Genomic DNA, 16,081 nt, shown 5'->3' on the forward strand with positions numbered 1-16,081 from the left:
TACCTCAGCAAGCTCAAGTGACCTAGCGCTTGTATTTCACTGCAGGATGCAGGAGCAGATAACATTGTCGTAGCGGAGCACGAGCTTCTGTTTGCTGTGGCATTAAGTGGATGAAAGAGAGTCGTGCGGCTGAGGTACCGCTCATTATAAACGGTGGCGCCGATGGCCCGGCAGCCGCTTCGCCCAGCGGCCTCGCCACTGCTTGGAGCACCCGCAACATCGCCGCGCTGCGTCGGTGGCGGAGGACTAGCCCCGCACACTACTGCACAGCTGCTTAAGTGGCCACCTGTTACGCACACAGCGTCGACGTACATCTGGTTCCATAGCTGCTGCACTCGGCACATCACTGCACAAATGGTTCAGTAACAGCTCCACCCACTACGTTGCTGTGCTACTCTCCACTCAATTCGGTCTCCGGGCTTTATCAAGCGCCTTCGCCAGCAAGTAAGTAAGTGTTTCATATATATCCTCTTTTTAAAAATACGGCGTGGCAAAGTGAATGCTACGACGCAATTCCCACAGTTAATCGTCAAGATTAAACTCGTCTCCCTAAAAGCTGTCTATGATCAAACTGACTGGGAACGCAATCATGAAAGTGCGCGAGGTGCCAGCGTAAAGAGTACTGATGATCCCGTGCGCACTTCTATGATGTCAACGCCATGATGCGGAGTGTTTACGGCCAGTTTGATCCTAGACAACTATTTTAGCGGGCTATTGGTTTAATCTTGGCGATCGACGGTGGGAAATGGCTCCAGGCATTTACTTTGCCGCGTCGTAACTGTTTAAAAAAATAAAGAAACTTATTACCTGACGAAGCATCTCCACTAACGCGAAGCCTATCGTGACTTTTTAATCATATGATTTTGGCAGCCAGTGCGCAAGGTTTTATTCACCTTGTGCTACTTTGGCAGCGGTTGCTCGACCTCTAAAAGAATACGACTCATTGCAGTTTGACAATTACAAGAGCGAGGGGAAAAGTATTCGGCCTTTCAGTCAAAGACTGTGCTTCTATATCACAAATGCAGCTGCTTCTCTGCGTAATCTCCTCTTAGGTCCATGAACACTGTCCAGAATATTTCCCAATTGTTAATTCGCTTCCTGAAGTAGATTTCTAGGAGGCGCGCAAAATGTCTGCGAGAAGAGTGGAAATCTCAAACATTCAATGCGTTATTTTTTCACAAAACGCTTTTTCAGTGATATTGTGTTCTCGGTACTCTGTTACATGACTCTAGACCTGTTCCAAGAGCTAAATAATGCAGAAAATGTTTCAAACGTTCACTACAGAGCAGTGCTTTCCTCTGTGCCAAGTACCATGCGGTAAGGTTTACCCATTTAGCTTGGGTTGGTTTGAAAAGATCACACACAAGTTTTTGGTGAGTGGGCGCAGCTTTTTGAACTGCGACAAAGGTTTTGCAATTACGGAGGGTTAGGAAATTCCCGTTACAAACTTCTAGGACTTGTAGAGGAGAGTGAGTACATAGCATTTTGAATAGGAACCCATACCCGGAAACGTCATCTAAAGACGCTACAGAGCGTCAAAGTTATAGGCGCCGGCGCTTGTACATGATGTACGAGTACATACAGTGCGATTTTGTGATGATGTTGCGAACTTTTAAGGCTGATGGGGATGGGTAAATGTGTCAGTTTGAGGTAAGGGTCCCTGGTTCGGAAACGAACAAGTCGAAAGCTACAAGTGAAAATCATTCTGATACCTCTGACAGTGGAATACATGTACCGGTATTGTTGTTGCCGTGAATGTAGGGCATCCAACTTTCAGAGGTAGTAGTAGTACTAAGGTGTTCTGCATTACGGTAGGTCTTGTCATGGGTTAAGCCTCTTCCACTTTTGTCTCTCCATAGCCAGTCTTTTCATTTCTGAATGTTTGCCTCCTTTGATATGATCCAGCATTTGACATCTTCTTTTTCCTCTTCTCGTTTTTCCCTCCACCATTCCTTCTATTCCTTCCTTCGATAAACAGTCCCTCCTCAAACAATGTCCAATCCAGTTCCGTTTTCTCGTACTGATGACTTTCAGCATGTTTCTTTCTTCTCCAACTCTTCTTAATACTTCTTCATTCCCTACTCGGTCTTCCCAATTACTTTTTCCATTCTTCTCCATCTCCACATCCTTAGTGCCTTCAATCTTCTGTCATCTTCCTTCCTCAATGTCCAGGTCTCCGCACAATATAGTGCAATGCTCCAGATGTAACATTTGGCAAGTCTCTTCCTCAGATCTTCATTTAGTGGTCCACAAAGTAATTTCTGTTTCCTCTTGAATCCTTCTTTTGCCATTGCAATTCTTTTCCTAATTTCTGTTGAGCAATACATATCATCCATTATTACGCTTTCCATGTAATTGAAGTTATTCACTTGCTCTATTTCCTCTACCCCTATTTTCATATGGCATTTTCTCCCCTTTCCTTCAATTACCATACTTTTCGTTTTCTTCTTGTTAATCTTCATTCCATATTCTTCTAATTTTGTGTTTAGATCATCTAACATTTGTTCCATCTCTGTTGCACTCTTTGCCATCACAACCATGTCGTCTGCAAATCTTATACACTCCACTCTCCGACCTCCTATAGAAACTTCAGAGGTAGTAGTATGGACTAAAATAAGAAAAAATGTCTAGTAAATATTGGCTCCAAAATGCATACCTTAAGAGGTATGAGCACTTGTTCACCTCTGTTAGTGTGAAACACGTCTCCTCTGCCCTCCTCCACATCCTTGAAAGTTTATAACATCATCAAGGAATGACCTGTATACAGGGTGGTCAGAAAATGTCTGAAACGCTTGTCGTGATGTTGTAGGGCAGATTGTACTGAGACATAAATGTTTGAAAAAAATGCGATACGTTGCGCCGTTTCCGAGTTATTTAGCATTTAAGTTAGCCAATAAGGTCGTTGCGCGCGCGAATTCAAGTTTCTGCTAACCAAACAAAGCACTCGTTAGGTAACATCTCCCCTGGCAGGCTGCTTGAATGTGAGCGCGCGACGCCCCGATTGGCTACTTTCAGTGCTTAATAACTCGGAAACGGTGCAACATAACGAAATTTTTTCTTAACATTTATGTCTCAGTACAATCTACCCCACAACATCACGACAAGCGTTTCAGACATTTTCTGACCACCCTGTATATACAAATATACATTTACAGGCATCGGCGCCTATAACTATAGCGCTCTGTAGTGTCGTTGGATGACGTTTCCGGAATTTCCTAACACTCTGTACAGAGGAATGAAAAAATGTTATCAAGGCTTTTATACCGCTGGATTTACGCAAGGATGTTGAGTCAGCTGAAACTACGAAATCATTCCACTTAATTCCAAGGCATACATCTGACAGTTGATTTTAAAGATGCTACAGAACCTCTGCTGCCAATGAAGGCGTCTTAAGATCTCTAAATGCAACATGATCAAAGCGTCTCGCACTCATCAATCTCAAAAAGATATTAAAAAATTCTTACTCTAAACAGAAGAGTGGAAAAATGTCAGTATGCTCAAAAGAGGAAAGATCATGGCAAATTTGTGCAAAGCCGTACTTCGTTTGAAAGACCAGCCATGTTTATCAGTTGCAAACCAGAAAGATCTGTTGACGAAGTTGCCATTTCTTCCTCAACAACACAGGGTGTGCAACAGCAAACTTTGCAACATCTGATCCCAAGAACAGAGTTGTGTAAAAAGCAGTAGTCAATACTGAGAGATTTTTGTCGCCAATTTAGTATTGTCCTGTAAAAAATTTAAGAAATATGTGAAATGGTTTTTGTTGACTGCACTTCTATTAATTGAAATATTTCTTATGCATTTCTGAATTTGTACTATCGCAAATGACACGCAGTACCTCAGTGTTAAAGCACTTGAAAGAAAAACTTTATTATTGGCACTTGTAAACCTCTCAGTTACCTGGTATGGCACCTAAAACGTTCTTAAAAATTATTTATTTTCTAATTAGTCTCATTATTGTTACAGTGATAAGGTGAGCAGCATAATTCTGTGATATCAAAGCACTTCCTCAATTTTTGGGATACAAATAAGCTATGTATCAGGAGTTTCATTGTTTTTTGATTCTCCTAAAAATGTGAGATTTTGCACTTAAAACGTTTGACATTTCCACTCTTTATACGAAGGCGGTTCAGAAAGTAACCTCCGATTGGTCACAGTGCGGGTTGTGGGGGGAGTAGCGACGCCATCTGTTCGTTCACGCACTCAACAGGTCAGTCGGCATCAAGCCGTGGTCGAGTGAACGTCGTACCTGCGCTAGTTTAGTTTTTGTGGCAGTTTGAAATGTGTGCTGCAATAGAAAACCCCGCCAAATGTGAAGTGCGTGCTGTCATAAGATTTTTTACAGCCAAAGGATATTCTGCAGCAGCTATTCATCGTGAGCTTTGTGCCGTGTACGGACCAAGAGTTATGAGTGAAGGAGTTGTCCGTGAATGGGTACGTTTATTTAAAAGTGGACGAGAAAACGTTCATGATGAAGAGAGGAGTGGTAGACCATCATTGGTGACTGATGAACTCGTTCAGACAGTTGATGCAAAAGTTCGTGAAAATCGACGTTTCTCAATGTCGGAGTTGTCTACTGGTTTTCCACAGATTTCTAAGACTCTCTTGTACGAGATAGTGACAGCAAGATTGGGTTACCGTAAGTTCTGTGCACGATGGGTGCCCAAAATTCTTACCGACCACCACAAAACTCAAAGAATGGCCTCCGCATTAGACTTTCTGTCACGTTATGAGGACGAAGGAGAACCATTGTTAAACAGAATCGTGACCGGTGACGAAACCTGGATTAAGTACGTGAACCCTGAGACAAAAGGACAATCAAAGATGTGGGCACATTCAAATTCGCCTACCAAACCAAGAAAAGCCTCGCAAGATTTTTCTGCCAGAAAACTGATGCCAACGGTGTTTTGGGATGCCAAAGGGGTGTTGTTGGTTGAATTCATGGAACGTGGTACGACCATTAATCAAGACGTGTACTGTGAAACAATAAAAAAGTTACGACGGGCTATACAGAACAAACGCCGTGGTATGCTGACTTCCGGTATCGTTTTTTTGCACGATAACGCCCGTCCTCACTCTGCTCGCAGAACAACGGCCCTTCTTGAGTCCTTCAAGTGGGACGTTATCAACCATCCACCTTACAGCCCAGACCTGGCGCCAAGTGATTATCACCTCTTCATGCATTTGAAGAAATGGCTCGGGTCACAGCGGTTTGATGACGACGAAGAGCTCAAAGATGCGGTCACAGGCTGGCTCCAGGCACAAGCGGGTGATTTTTATGCAGAAGGAACTTCAAAGCTTGTGAAGAGATACGATAAGTGCCTCAATCGCTATGGAGACTATGTAGAAAAATAGTGCAAAGATGTAGTTGTAAGATGTATATATTAAAATATTTTTATTTAACTTGGCGTATTTTTTTAAATCAACCGGAGGTTACTTTCTGAACGGCCCTCGTATATAGCTGTCATTGTTTCGATGAAACACGTTTTCCTTCCAAACAATTCTTGACGTGTGTTAACAGGATGACAAATCCGGCGAAATTTATAGATGTTCCAAAAAGTTGTATGAGAAAATTTTTATCATAAACGTTCCGTAATTTGCTAATGATAAAGTAAAATAGTGATACGTAATATAATACTCATTTTTTGGTTTAGTTAAAAACATTCTATGTTTATTGATGAATAATTTCAAGTGTGTCATGTTCACTTTAAATAAAAAGTGGAAATATTGGTTAGTTCTCATACTGAGATACTGAATGTATTAACTTACATCCCAAAATTTTATAATTAATGTCTTCTTGGAAAAGAAGAGACAATATCATTCTTAAAAAGACAAAGTAGACTCACATTTTTTATACTTGACAACGGGAAAATGTGTAATATTCGTGTAAGTAAGAGAAATAGGTAATTTCAGTTGGAGACCTGGAATTATAACATAATATACTTAAAAGTATAAATAAGGTTCTTGGTCTACAGTCTGCAAACTAATGAAAATACATGTAAAATAACACATCTTCTCAAAAGTGGTATACTTTTGTCACTAAAACATTTAGATACTTTTTCTATATACATCCAGGAATTTTGATCTTATAAATAATCTAATGAAACGTTGGTAAGCACATGACAAAAATTAGATAGCTTAATTAATTTTGACAAAATCTTTTCGGTTGACAGAGTCACTTGAAAATGATTAATTTAAAAATACCTCCTCAGTAGTTTATGTCAACTTCGGCAAATGAAACAAAATATTCTATGCCTGTGCAAAGTTGTCTTACGCAAATACAAACAATACGTATTGCAGACATCACCGAAAGTGTTGCATATGTGATATGCTTCAATGAAATTGGCAAGAAATTTTAATTCAGGACCACAATTATTCTCTGTCGTGTTATCCTCATTTATTTACAGCAACCTCACTTTTTAAACCTATGGTCACAGTGAATCACTTACCTGTTAATGTGATTATTATTTCCTTTCGGGTGCCACAACGCCGTCTACGTGTAGTGGGACCGACGTCATCTGCACAACTTATAGTTCTAGAACTATGTTTGATATGATTTCAGTTGAGACAGAGACGGGGACCAGTCCTACCATAGGTATAAAAGAAAAAACCCCATCCAGAGTGACCGACATAAGGGACAAACAGCCATTAATCCAGAAAGCAGAATCGAGTGTGGTCTGGTTCACATTGTTGTTTCACAAGCTAGACCTCTAAGCGGAAGCTACACGGGTTGATTGTATACATTCAGGTCCTTCTGTGTAAATGTTTTGATACAAGTTCCTTTATTCACTAACTTGGAAAAACCGTAAGTAGTTGTCTCCGTATGAAGAGGAAATGGAAGTGAGTGGGATGCTATTCGAGAAATGATGACCCTCACTCTACAGATAAACAAATAAGAGAGCAACGATCATGTAGAGGTGGCTTAACAGTTGTGTTATTGTACACAATTCCACAACCAGGTCGTCGAATATGGGACACGTTATCAAATGCAGTTTCATGTATGCAGCACACTAACAAATATACAGAAACTTAGAGGACTGACTAAAAGTTTAAAAGTTACCTGCTTGAACCCTTTCGTGGGCCTTGGGAGATACACTTCTCTCTAAACGTATTTTCTTACAGCGTTTATAGGAATCTAGTGGCAGTCCGCTGCAATGTTATTTAAGGACATGGTACCTGGATGAACTGAAAGAACCAGAGCTTGTAGAGAGTTTCAGAGGGAGCATTAGGGGACGATTGACAAGTACAGGAAAAAGAAGTACAGTAGAAGAAGAATAGATAGCCTTGAGAGATGAAGTAGCTAAGGCAGCAGAGGATCAAGTAGGTAAAAAGACGAGGGCTTTTAGAAATCCTTGGGTAACAGAAGAGATGTTAAACTTAATTGATGAAAGGAGAAAATTTAAAAATGCAGAAACGAAGCAGGTGACAAGGAATACAAAAGTCTCAAATGTGAGATCGATAGGAAATGCAAAATGGCTAAGCAAGGATGGCTAGGGGACAAATGTAAGGATGTAGAGGCATATATCACTAGGGGTAAGATAGATACTGCCTACAGGAAAATTAAAGAGACCTTTGGAAAAAAGAGAACCATGTTTATGAGTGTCAAGAGCTCAGATGGAAAACCAGGGAAATCAGAAAAATGGAAGAAGTAAACAAAGGATCTGTACAAAGGTGATGTACTTGGGGGCAGTATTATGGAAATCGAAGGGGACGTAGATGAAGATGAAATGGGAGGTATGATAGTGCGTGAAGAATTTGACAGAGCACTGAAAGATTTAAGTAAAAAAAAAAAAAAGGCCCTGGGAGTAGAGAACATTCCATTAGAACTATTGATGGCCTTGGAAGCAAGGTATATGAGACAGGCGAAATACCCTCAGACTTCAAGAAGAATATAATAATTCCAATCCCAAAGAAAGCAGGTGTTGACAGGTGTGAAAATTACCGAACTGACAATATAATAAGTCACGGCTGCAAAATGCTAACACGAATTCTTTACAGACGAATGGAAAAACTGGTAGAAGCCGACCTCGGGGAAGATCAGTTTGGATTCCGTGGAAATGGTGGAACTCGCGAGGCACTACTGACCCTAGACCTTATTTTAGAAGATAGATTAAGGAAAGACAATCCTACGGCTCTAGCATTTGTAGACTTAGAGAAAACTTTTGACAATGTTGACTGGAATATTCTCTTTCAAATTCTGAATACTGGGAGCCAAAGACAATTTACAGTTGATACATGAAAGGGAAGCAGTGGTTGAGAAAGGAGCGAGACAGGGTTGTAGCCTATCCTTGATGCTATTCAATCTGTATAATGAGCAAGCAGTGAAGGAAACAAAAGAAAAATTTGGAATGGACATTAAAATCCACGGAGAAGAAATACAAACTGTAAGGTTTGTCGATGACATTGTGATGCTGTGAGAGACAAAAAGGACCTGGAAGAGCAGTTGAACGGAATGGACAGTGTCTTGAAAGGAGGATATAAGATGAATATCAACAAAAGCAAACCAAGGATAATGGACTATAGTCGAATTAAATCATGTGATGCTGAGGGAATTATATTAGGAAATGAAACAATGAAAGTAATACATGAGTTTTGCTATTTGGGGAACGAAATAACTGATGATGATCGAAGTAGAGAGAATATAAAATATAGACTGGCTATGGCAAGGAAAGCGTTTCTGAAGAAAAGAAATTAGTTAACATCGAATATAGATTTAAGTGTCAGGAAGTCTCATCTGAAAGTATTTGTATGGAGTGTAGCCATGTATGGAAGTGAAACAAGCACAATAAACAGTTAGACAAGAGGAGAATAGAAGTTTTCGGAAAGTGGTGCTACAGAGGAACGCTAAGATTAGATGGGTAGACAAGGGCGTACCCAGGATCTGAACTGGGGGGGGGGGGGGGGGGGGGGCAGGTCATACTAGTCTCAGGGAATAAGGACTTGAGACAACATACAGCACTTCTTATTAAATAAAACAGTAAACCAGTGAAAAACTGCTTTTAATAAACATTTTAAATACAAGAACGCACTTGTACAATCCGAGAAAACACGCAGCATTTCTTATTAAATAAAACAGTAAACTAGTGAATAACTGCGAATATCTTCTAGGGGGTGCAGCTGCCCCCCCTCCCCCCTGCCCCTCGCTGGGTACGCCCATGTGGGTAGATCATGTAACTAATGAGGAGGTACTGAATAGAATTGGGGAGAAGAGGAATTTGTGGCACAACTTGACTGAAAGAAGGGATCGGTTTGTAGGACACGTACTGAGGCATTAAGGGATCACCAATTTAGTGCTGGAGGGCAGCGTAATCGTAGAGGGAGACCAAGAGATGAATGCACTAAGCAGATTCAGAAGGATGTTGGTTGCAGTAGCTACTGGGAGATGAAGAAGCATGCACTGTATAGTGTTTCACGGAGAGTTACATCAGACCAGTCAATCTATGAACTGAGGACCATAATAACAATAACAAAAGAAAACACACAATAAAAATAGAAAACGCTGTTCATTATTTTTTATGTGTGATGACAACACATTACAGCACACAAAAGGAAAGTGTGAAATCCATTTACCAACAGTTTTAACACTTCGCAAAGGTGCCATGGTAATATATGTAACACCACTGTTTTAGGTCCTAAAACACAAAAAAGTCATCAGAAAATAAATATAGTCAGTTGACCACATTTCTAATAGGACAGCAAAAAAAGCTATCTTCGCTGGATTGCTACAAAAGATGCGCCCGCGAGTGGGTTAAAAATATCCTGTCAGGATCGCCAAATGAAAAAGTTACCTCCTTCTCCTCACAAAGATTGCAAGCTGGGATCGCCAGATGAAGCCATCTGGTTTTTTGAAAAGCCTGGTAGGGATCGCCAGATGAAAGCTAACTGCAAACATGAATGGGAACCATGGCGTTACAGCAGAAGCATGTGGCTTAAGCATGGGAGTTCATTGCACTTTTTTCTTTTACTGAAAAACGTTGTCTGTCTCTGAATCGAGATTATAAACAAAAGGATATTAATTTCCCCAGAGAAGGATATATCTGGTGTGACACAGTAACTGAAAGCAGTTTTGTTAACTCTGAACCACAATTTTATTACTTTCATTATGCGTGTGATAACCAAAGTGAATAAAACGGACAATAAATTAACAGAGCAAAGGAACACACTTAGAGAGGTCAACTGTAATTATAGTCTAATACGACAAACCAGACGGCCTTCACTCGTAATAATTTTTAATGTACGTGGCCCATCGATACAGGAGAGAGGTAATGCACTGATTTACCGAAGCGCCCATAAACTGGGACAGCGTTATCCGCAACAGGAGTAGCGAAAGGACATATGAGACATCGAGACATAAACAAAAGATGTCATTGACGCATCAGTTCGCAAGCACGATGAAAGTAGAAACATCATTGTATTCCACCGCTAAGTAATCACACACTTATAGTAAGCCCACCAGAGAGAAAACGTCCCTGAGGGGTCTCGAGATTGCAAAAACATGTAAAGTCGGATTTGGCAAATAAACAGATTTAGGTGGTCACTGACGAAGAAGAGGCACAATCATCTCTCTCTATCCAAAGAAGAGCGGCGCGTTTCGTCACAGGGTTATTTGGTAACCGTGATAGCGTTACGGAGATGTTTAACAAACTCAAGTGGCTGACTCTGCAAGAGAGGCGCTCTGCATCGCGGTGTAGCTTGCTCGCCAGGTTTCGAGAGGGTGCGTTTCTGGATGAGGTATCGAATATATTGCTTCCCCCTACTTATACCTCCCGAGGAGATCACGAATGTAAAATTAGAGAGATTAGAGCGCGCACGGAGGCTTTCAGACAGTCGTTCTTCCCGCGAACCATACGCGACTGGAACAGGAAAGGGAGGTAATGACAGTGGCACGTAAAGTGCCCTCCGCCACACACCGTTGGGTGGCTTGCGGAGTATAAATGTAGATGTAGATGTACCTAGATTCCACACGTGAACGTGACGGTTGTAGTACCAAAATTCACTGTAGTGATACGTTAGCTTTGTTTTGATTTAGCTCAAAGGGACAGGAAACACTTAGCAGTTCAAATAATTCACATGGCTCTGAGCACTATGGGACTTAACTTCTGAGGTCATCAGTCCCCTAGAACTTAGGGATACAAACCCAAAAATACATACATATTAGATGGGCATAAAAGTTCCTCTCTCTTCCAAAGGCATGTTACCGTCGCATACGGGTAACTTGTAGCGTCAGCTGCAGCTGATGCTCACAGTGAGAGCCTCCCTGTATGAAACGGATCTAATGGACCCTTTTCGAGTTTATTTCAGTCAGTACTTACATGAATTGTTCAAAGGCTATATCAGTTGCGACTGAGTAGGCGTTATCGGTAACCAATAAGTACTTGTCGACATGTCAGCCTAAACTGTTATAGCCAATAACTGATATACGTGAGCACTGAGTGAAATAAACATAATAGTTACACTGAAGCACCAAAGAATGCATGCGTATTCAAATACAGATATATGTAAACAGGCAGAATACGGCAGTGCGATCAGCAACGGCTATATAAAACAAGTGTCTGGCGCAGTTGTTAGATGGGTTCCTGCTGCTACAATGGCAGGTTATCGAGATGTAAGTGAGTTTTAACGTGATGTTATAGTCGGAGCACGGGCGATGGGACACAGCAACTCCGAGGTAGCGATGAAGTGGGGATTTTCCTGTAAGACCATTTCAGGAGCGTACAGCGAATGTCATGGATCCAATAAAACATAAAATCTCCGACATCGGTGCGGCCGGAGAAAAACCCTGCAAGAACGGGATCAAGGACTACTGAGGAGAGTCGTTCAACGTGACAGAAGTACAACCCTTCAGCAAATTGCTGCAGATTTCAATGATGGCCGTCTACAAGTGTCAGTATGCGAACCATTCAACGAAACATCAGCGATATAGGCTTTCGGAGCCGAAGGCCAACTCGTGCATCCTTGATGACTGCACGACACAAAGCTTTACGCCTCACTTGGGTCCGTCAAAACCACCGACAGTGTACTATTGATGACTGGAAACATGTTGCCTGGACGGACGAGTCTCTTTCAAATTATACTGAGCGGATGGACATGTATGGAGATAACCTCATGAATCCATGGACCCTGCATGTCAGCAGGGGACTGTTTAATCTGGTGAAGGCTCTGTAATGGTGTGGGGCGTGTGCAGTTGGGGTGATACGGGACCCCTGATACGTCTAGATTCAACTCTGACAGGTAACACGTTTGTAAGCATCCCGCCTGATCACCGGCATCCAACATGTCCATTGTCCATTCCGATGGACTTGGGTAATTCCACCAGAATTGCTACAGGAACACTATTCTGAGTTTAAGCAATTCCGCTGGCCACCAAACTCCCCAGACATGAACATTATTGAGCATATATGGAGTGCCTTGCAACGTGCTGTTCAGAAGAGATCTCCATTCCTTTGTACTCTTACAGTTTTATGGACAGCCCTGCAGGATTCTTGATGTCAGCCCTACTTCAAACATTAGTTGAGTCCGTTACACGTCGTGTTGCGCCACTTCTGTGTCTAGGGGTGAGGGAGAAGGGGGAGGGGGAACTTAGAGGGGGTGGGGGGGGGGGGGCTACTTGATATTACAGGTGTACCAGTTCCTTTCGCTCTTCAGTGTAAAAGCAATGTGCTCGCTGATGGTCTCTGCCAATAAGTCTCTGAGTACTCAGTTCGCTTTATACTGAGTTCACAGATAGCATGGCATGCTGGCAAGTTCCAAACTGCTAAGGTCATTGGTCCCTAGGCTTACACACTATTTAACCTAAGTTAAATTAACTTACGCTAAGGACAACACACACACCTATGTCCGAGGGAGGACTTGAACCTCCGACGACGGGAACCGCGCGAACCGTCACAATGTGCTTAAGACCGCGTGGCTACACCGCGTGGCCATAGAAAGCAGTCTCAACGCAATTCCCTCCAATCTCTCCGGCATTACACATGTAAATTTAACGAAAGATGATTTCATCAGAGAAGTGTAATAAGATAAACACCACGATGAACAGAAATGAAACGTGATTTACAGTTTCTTAAGATTTTAAGATGTCGAAATGTTGTTTACGTGAATATTTTGTCTTCTGCTAGGGATGGTGTCATCATACAATACAAAACAACGTGAAGAAATGGCACAGACCGGAACGAAACAGAAGGAATTTGAGAAAGACCTTCTAACTGCGTTAGTGAAGCCGCCGGATGAGAAACAGAAACAAGAGAAGCTAGGTCTGGGCGATGTGGTCGAGCTGACGCCGATAGAGAAGCTGATGGAGGCGGCGGGCACGCGAGGGCGCTTCCAGCGGCGCTTCAACTGGACCTTCAACCTACTGGTCGTCATCTTCGCCGGCATGCCCTACGTCAACATCGTCATTGCACTCACCGTGCCCGACCACTGGTGCCATGTGCCTGGCAGGGAGGCCACCAACTACACGGAAGACCAGTGGAAGGCCTTGCACATACCCAGGTAAGCGCTGAACGCGTGGGCAAAATATCTAACTCACGCTTCTTCATCTTTAAGTTCGGTAAGCATTCAAAACGTCAATGTGACTTGTGTGTACGAAGGTTAATTCTATAATTTTCAGAATGAGCTTTTAATCTACATTGGATCGCCATAAAACAATGAGAGAGGCCTTGACGTAATCCAGACCTGTAATCCAATCAGTTATTGAGTGGATATTGCGAAGAGGACTGCATACATCGAACATTTGGAGTCGTGTGCCTTGCAAAGTGTCATATACCACAGCTACAAGTGAATGTACACGACTTTAATAGACCAAACAACACAGAAACTGGACAGTAGCTGACTGGAGACGTCTAATCTGGTGTGACGAGTCACGATCCCATCTCTTTTCAAGTGGTGCAAGGGATCGAGTGCACCGACGGCCCAATTTGGCGTTTAACTCGCAATGTGAGCTGGCTGTAGTTGTGACGTAAGACTGTTCTGTCGTGTTTTAAGGAAAGAAGTTATAGTTTGACGTCCCGCTGACAGTGAAGTCAGTAGAGACTACGATGGTACTGGGCACTACGACTGAAGATTGAATAGTCTGGCTCGAGCCCCCACGTGCTATGGCAAGAAAATATATATCTTTGTTACACTCAACATTCAGTTAAATTGAGCGGCTCAAAAATGTGGCTGATCTCAGTGTTTGGCTACGTTTTTCGTCATAAGGTTCCAGGTCACACCTGTCGTAAACTCAATTTTCAAGCTGAAATAAAATATAAAAAAACAATGCAGGCAGGTACTACAGTGAAATTTAAAAATGTTGAGTCACTCACGTTGATTTATAATGTGAACAAGCAGTTTATTTCTATTTTTCCATGATTAGTCTTCAGTATATTGACTAAAAACAAAAAATGCACTCTGAGGGGCTCTTACGTAAGGGCGGCCGTTAATAACTCATGCTACAACAATGCACTATACAATTCAAATGTCGCGATCACGGCACTCGACAGTCTGTTCACAGTTCACAAAATACGCTGGTGTCTGCTGTCCTAAACCACTATATCGCTCTCAACTTGATCGTTTTCGAACGTCGCTACATACATACTTGTCCCCGATCGTGGCTAGCAACCCAATACTACCCCCAAATGGGCGGCACGTTCGGCTCTTAGCGTCGCTCAAACTCAACTGTCCTCAAAGATGACCACCCTATGCACCCACGAAACGACTGCATAACTCAAAACAACGTTTGAATAAAAAATTACGAATATTCTAAAACCATACACAAAAACATATATGATACATTGAAACATATGGAAATTTTCCGGGCAATAACAATCTAAAGTCCAATTTTTTTTGTATCTATCACCGTTTTTCCACAAATTATGTTCTTGTGGCGTGATTTTGCTTTTCCCGGACTTTTTATACTAAACACAAACAAACAAATAAAAATACGTATTTAATAACTCATCTACCTCTTTAAACATTAGAATGCTGCCACTAGTTTGGTGTCTTTAAATTTATTTATTAGCAAAAACGGTTTCTCTCAGTCGAATCCCATATTCCGACCTCTCATTCAAAAACGGTGCATAGTCTACGCTAAATCGGCTATGACTGTTCGATGCAGCTCTACTAGCCGTATCCGTAAACACTTTGTTTATATTAGTCGGCCAATGCATTGCCGAGATATTAGCTTTTGAACTTTCATAAATTTACAATTGTTAAGACAACAATAACTTTTAAACTATTATATATGTTTGTGACGCATCTAGATAACTTAGCTTTACATAACTTTCTGTCCATGAGTGCCAACTCGCACTTTCGTGTCACTCTTAGTTTTGTTTTTATCAGTTTTTCTCTGGAATATAAATTCCTCCATGAGTGCAAACGCTACGATGCGCTCCCCTGCCTAGCTCGCGCTCAGTTTTTTCCAAGGCCGCGCAAACGCTAGCCACTCGCCACGGCCCCGTAGCAACCGCCAGCCACGTGCTCTGCGGCGGGAAACTACCGCTCTAATCTCCCCCCACAGCTTGTATGCTCACAAGACGAAGCAGAAGCTCGGATTAGAAAAGGATGGGGAAGGAAATCGGTTGTGCCAGTTTCAAAAGAACCACCCCGGTACTGGCCTGGAGCGACTTCCGGAAAACACAGAAAACTTAAATCTGGATGGCCGGATAGGTATTTTGGACGGTCGTCCTCCTGAATGCGAGTCCAGTGTCCTAAGCATTGCACTGTGTCGTTTTAGGGCACACTCATTCAGGTTCCCGTGAACACAGGGATGCTTATTTCAAAATTCTCGGTCACCCAAGTGTTGCCCTTCCTTCTTCATCTTCGTGATGCGCATGCTAAAGCTGTCGTCACACGGACCGAGCATTCCAACATCAACGTTGAGCGTGCCGAGCTTCCGACGTCATAGTGTGGAAAGAGCAAGCTGGCGAGTTTTGTGAACGTGCATAGAAATATCAAGCATGATAATACTCTTAACACGTGTTCGAACGTAGACCAGTGAGGCGGAAGAACGGCACCTTCATCACTTGCAGGCTACCTCTTTTCAGTACGTAGTCGCGAGAAGCCATAATGGCTCTCAGCTGAAGGCCATATTTGGTGTGTTTTATAT

General features: G+C 42.2%; 1 protein-coding gene across 2 annotated transcripts in view; it reads left to right on the forward strand.

Moving 5' to 3' along the window:
- Positions 1-200: 200 nt before the first annotated feature.
- Positions 201-16,081, forward strand: part of LOC124546137 (solute carrier family 22 member 7-like) — a 92,692-nt gene continuing 76,811 nt past the window's right edge. The window contains exons 1-2 of one of the 2 annotated variants that reach the window (XM_047125014.1): positions 201-448; positions 13,116-13,488. In XM_047125014.1, coding sequence (XP_046980970.1) covers positions 13,118-13,488 — 371 coding nt within the window. In that variant the 5' untranslated portion in view covers positions 201-448; positions 13,116-13,117. The remainder of the gene's footprint in view (positions 449-13,115; positions 13,489-16,081) is intronic. The other variant, XM_047125015.1, reaches the window with a different exon arrangement.

Source organism: Schistocerca americana, chromosome 1 (genome assembly GCF_021461395.2).
Source record: "Schistocerca americana isolate TAMUIC-IGC-003095 chromosome 1, iqSchAmer2.1, whole genome shotgun sequence".
Lineage (NCBI taxonomy): Eukaryota > Metazoa > Arthropoda > Insecta > Orthoptera > Acrididae > Schistocerca > Schistocerca americana.